At 38.0% G+C, this 4,269-nt stretch overlaps 1 protein-coding gene across 1 annotated transcript in view; it reads left to right on the top strand.

The window, feature by feature from the left end:
• Nucleotides 1–2,818: 2,818 nt before the first annotated feature.
• The window catches only part of LOC106511499 (zinc finger protein OZF), a gene marked incomplete at its 5' end in the record, with an annotated part of 5,984 nt that continues 4,533 nt past the window's right edge, over nucleotides 2,819–4,269 (top strand). The window contains 1 exon segment of the mRNA XM_014000251.1: nucleotides 2,819–2,919. Within this exon segment, the coding sequence (XP_013855705.1) occupies nucleotides 2,819–2,919 (101 nt within the window).

Below are 4,269 nucleotides of genomic sequence, written 5' to 3'. Positions count from 1 at the left end.
CCAGTGAAATATATTTATGTTTGTGGTTGTAATGTGACAAAATATGGAAAAGTTCAAGGGGTATGAATACTTTTGCAAACCACTGTATACTGTATGTATGGCTAAAAAACACACAATTTATTCCAATGTTTTGGGCAAAGATCTTACATGAAGATTTTAGGTGAGGGATTTCCTAAAGGCCTCTATACTGCATGGTTTCTCTGCATTGAAAGAATGAGTGACTAACAGTCTTTGGCAAAAATTAAAAAGGTATTTTAATAATGAATCAGATGTGTTGGAGCAGGGAAACAAGTGAAAGATGCAGAATGATGGCCCAGGATTGGATGCCGCTGTTTTATCTCGATGTATGTAAAATTGACTGAATTATTGACATTTTTGTGTTTTTAAGGTCCTCCAGTTGACTACAAAATCTAATCAAATGTAGAGCAACATCAACTGATTACTTTCTGTGAGTTTCATTAAAATCTGTCCAGTGGTTTATGAAATAGTTTGCTAATAGACATTGTGTACACAATTGCATGCACACACTCTCACACTCACACACATACATGGGGAAAAACATTGTCTGCCTCTTGGCAGCAAGTTATAACAACTGGCATAAGATGCCACAACACATCAGAACAAAAATAAATGTCCAAGTTGGAAGTTAGTTCTCTGGAAATAATCACTCTCCCTAATATAATAATGTCAACACATACTGCATAATATTTTCTAATCATAAAAGACATATCTACATTCACTGTACATGTCCTTTACACTCCCTCAATTATACGGTCACTGGTCATTTTATGTTCACTGGGTTGAACCCCCTTTTGCCTTCAGAACTGCCTTAATCCTTTGTGGCATTTATTCAAAAAGGTACTGGAAACATTCCTCAGAGATTTTGGTCCATATTGACATAATAGCATCATGCAGTTACTGCAGATTTGTCAGCTGAACATCCATGATGAGATCTCCCGTTCCACCACATCCCAAAGYTGCTCTATTGGATTGAGATCTGGTGACTGTGGAGGCCATTTGAGTACAGTGAACTCATTGTCATGTTCAAGAAACCAGTCTGAGATGATTCGCGCTTTATGACATGATGCGTTATCCTGCTGGAAGTAGCCATCAGAAGATGGGTACACTGTGGTCATAAAGGGATGGACATGGTCAGCAACAATACTCAGGTAGACTGTGGTGTTGACACGATGCTCAATTGATACTAATGGGCCCAAAGTGTGCCAGGAAAATATCTCCCTCACCATTGCACCACCACCACCAGCCTGAAACATTGATACAAGACAGGATGGATCCATGCTTTCATGTTGTTGATGCCAAATTCTGACCCTACCATCAATGTCGTAGCAGAAATCAAGACATCAGAACAGGGAATGTTTTTCCAATCTTCTATTGTCCAATTTTAGTGAGCCTGTGTGAACTGTAGCCTCAGTTTCCTGTCCTGAGCTGACAGGAGTGGCACCCTAGAGATGTGCGGGAAATTCCAGTAGATAAGCAGTTTCTGAATAACTCATACAAGCCTTTTCTGGCACTGACAACCATATCGTGTTCAACGTCACTTGAATCACCTTTCTTGCCCATTCTAATGCTCAGTTTGAACTGCAGCAGATCTTCTTGGCCATGTCTACATACCTAAATGCATTAAGTTGCTGTCATGTGATTGGCTGATTCAACATTTGCATTAATGAGCAGTTGGACAGATGTACCTAATAAAGTGTCCAGTGAGTGTATATCACACCACGTGAGCTCAATACCAAGTTTGACTGTAACTCATGTTACACTGGAGATGACTGACTTTACACATTCTTGCGGAAGAAGAGATAAACATTACAACAAGAACTGGCATACACACAACGATCTGACAGAGTTATCAGTTCAACAATAAATAAAGTTAAAATGCTGGTTTTAACACTGTTGTTACAAAATACCAACGGTATGAATGAGAATTAGGAAAACAATAAAAATAAATAAATAACAATAAATCCCTCTTCAAAATCTGTACTATGTTATGTTTTTTAATAAAACAGACCTAGAAGTATGTTTCTCGAAATAGTGTATGCCTTGTAATGTTCAAGGTTGCAATACATCTGTTTGAAAAGAACTCAGACAAAAACCTAAAGGTAGTTTGTTCCTTATTTATGAAACGTCGTCTTTGAGTGTAGGAATGATAAATCAGCTGTCAGTGAGCCCATCACAATGAACAACCACAGACTGTCTATTCAAGCTTACAACCAAAGAGTTTCTGATGGTTCTTCCAAAACAAAATAATTTAGTCTAAGACAAACAAACGCTGTAGTGTGAGCACAACGTAACCCACACAAAAACATGTGTTCTGGCAAAACAAAAACTGATTCATCAATGTACACTATTTGAAACATAACTTTAAATGCATGTTCTGTGAAAAAGTTATGAACAATTGCTTCTGTGAAAAAGTTATGAACAATTGCTATTCTACCTGCTGTAGATAACTACTTGAATAAAGTAGAGAAATAAGGTTTAATTCTGACCAGACTGAAAAGCTGGATCCAGTGGGACCAAAATTAAAGTGAATTGCAGTTGTCCTAAAACTTTCACACAGATGTCAGGTATACATACATATATATTTTATATTATATTATTTTTTGTATAGATATACAGTATTTATTGAGAATGTACAATCAATGAAAAAAAGTACATTTATTATACCATACATTCAAACAAACACACAAACAGGTAAACATTGAACAGAACCAGGAATGGATCCAAACTGTTCAGGAACAAACAGTCTTTGTTTTGTTCAGATGTGGAGGAAGCTGAGAGTCAGAACCATGATGATGATGATGATGATGATGATGATCACATTGATGATGAAGAGCCTGAGACCACCTCCTCACAGAACCAAGAAGAAATAAAGGAGCTGAAGATTAAAACATCATCAAGGTAACAGAGTTTAAATCTAAACCTTCAAAGAGCTGAAACTGACTGATAAAGATAAAAGTTAGCTTAAGAAGCTGAAGGCTAACTAAAAGAAGCTAAAGGCTAGCTACAAGAAGCTAAAAGTCAACAGAATCAAAGATAACTGAAGGTTTTTAGCTGGAAATAGAACATCAGCTAAAAGTAGGAGAGGAGAACTCAGCCAGGAGCTGCAGCAGATTTCAGACAGAATAAAGTTTTTTGAAGGATTAAAGATATCAGTAGCTACGTTTACATGGACATAAGTAATCAGATTAAACAGCCATTCTGAATAAAAATGCATCATGTAAACAAACACCCCATTCTGATTATTCTGACCCGATTCAGCTCGATCCGAATGAATTTGTAGTCATAATGAGAGGTGGTTTATGCCGATTGATAATCTGAATGACGTGCATGTAAACAATCTGATCATCTTATTCAGATTGTGGAGAACTGACCTGACTGTGCATGTCTGCTGACTTTCATCCAGCGGTTCTGGAGGGAGTTTCCAGCAGACAGAACTTTTCCTCCCGTTCTCTCATTCAGTAAAGAAGGAAGACACACAGCCTGCACCGCTACGCACAAAAAAACAAACAAAAATAATAATAATCTGCACGTCACCTGCAGCTCAACCAACCTGTGCAGTAACGTCTCCACCATCATTAAAACCTGTCGTGGGTCCATTCTGAGCTCAGAAGACGTTTATGTTCATCACAGAAGTAGAACTTCTTCTTCTGTGGTGTTTAAAGGAAAGTAAACAACTCTGCACGTCAGTGCTTCTATTCTGAATAAAAGCCTGGTGCATGTAAACACTCATCATGATCAGATTGCCATGTAAACGATGCATTCCGATTATTTAGCCTGAATATATTTCAATCTGATCAAAGAGTTTTGTGCATGTAAACATAGTGTTTCTGTGAAGAATTATATGTGATATAAAGAATGTTTTTAGAGTTGATTTAATGTTTCTGTTGACAGTTGTGTGCTAACGTTTGCTGTTCTGTCAGTAAAGGTTCTCTCTGCTCCTAGTGAGACTCAAACACTCCAGGCTGCAGCTAATGTCAGTCTGTTAGTAAAATATCACCTGTAGCAGTGCACAGATTAGGTCTTACAGGTACGTCTTGTTGGTGAATTTTGGGTAAACCATTCAGACTAGGAGTGGCCTCACCTGGGTACAATCTGTGGTACAGAATGTAGTCAATAGCATGACCCTCTATGAACAATAGAGCCAATCAAGACACTAACAAACTATTGTTTGGCTGATGGCCCACATTTGCATGTGACCAACCTGTTTGTCCACCATGTGGAGGCGGAGCTTATAAGGCTGTGTTCACC

Source organism: Austrofundulus limnaeus, unplaced genomic scaffold, assembly GCF_001266775.1.
Source record: "Austrofundulus limnaeus strain Quisiro unplaced genomic scaffold, Austrofundulus_limnaeus-1.0 Scaffold2859, whole genome shotgun sequence".
Classification (NCBI taxonomy): Eukaryota; Metazoa; Chordata; class Actinopteri; order Cyprinodontiformes; family Rivulidae; genus Austrofundulus; species Austrofundulus limnaeus.
This window is presented reverse-complemented; position numbering and strand designations above follow the sequence as displayed.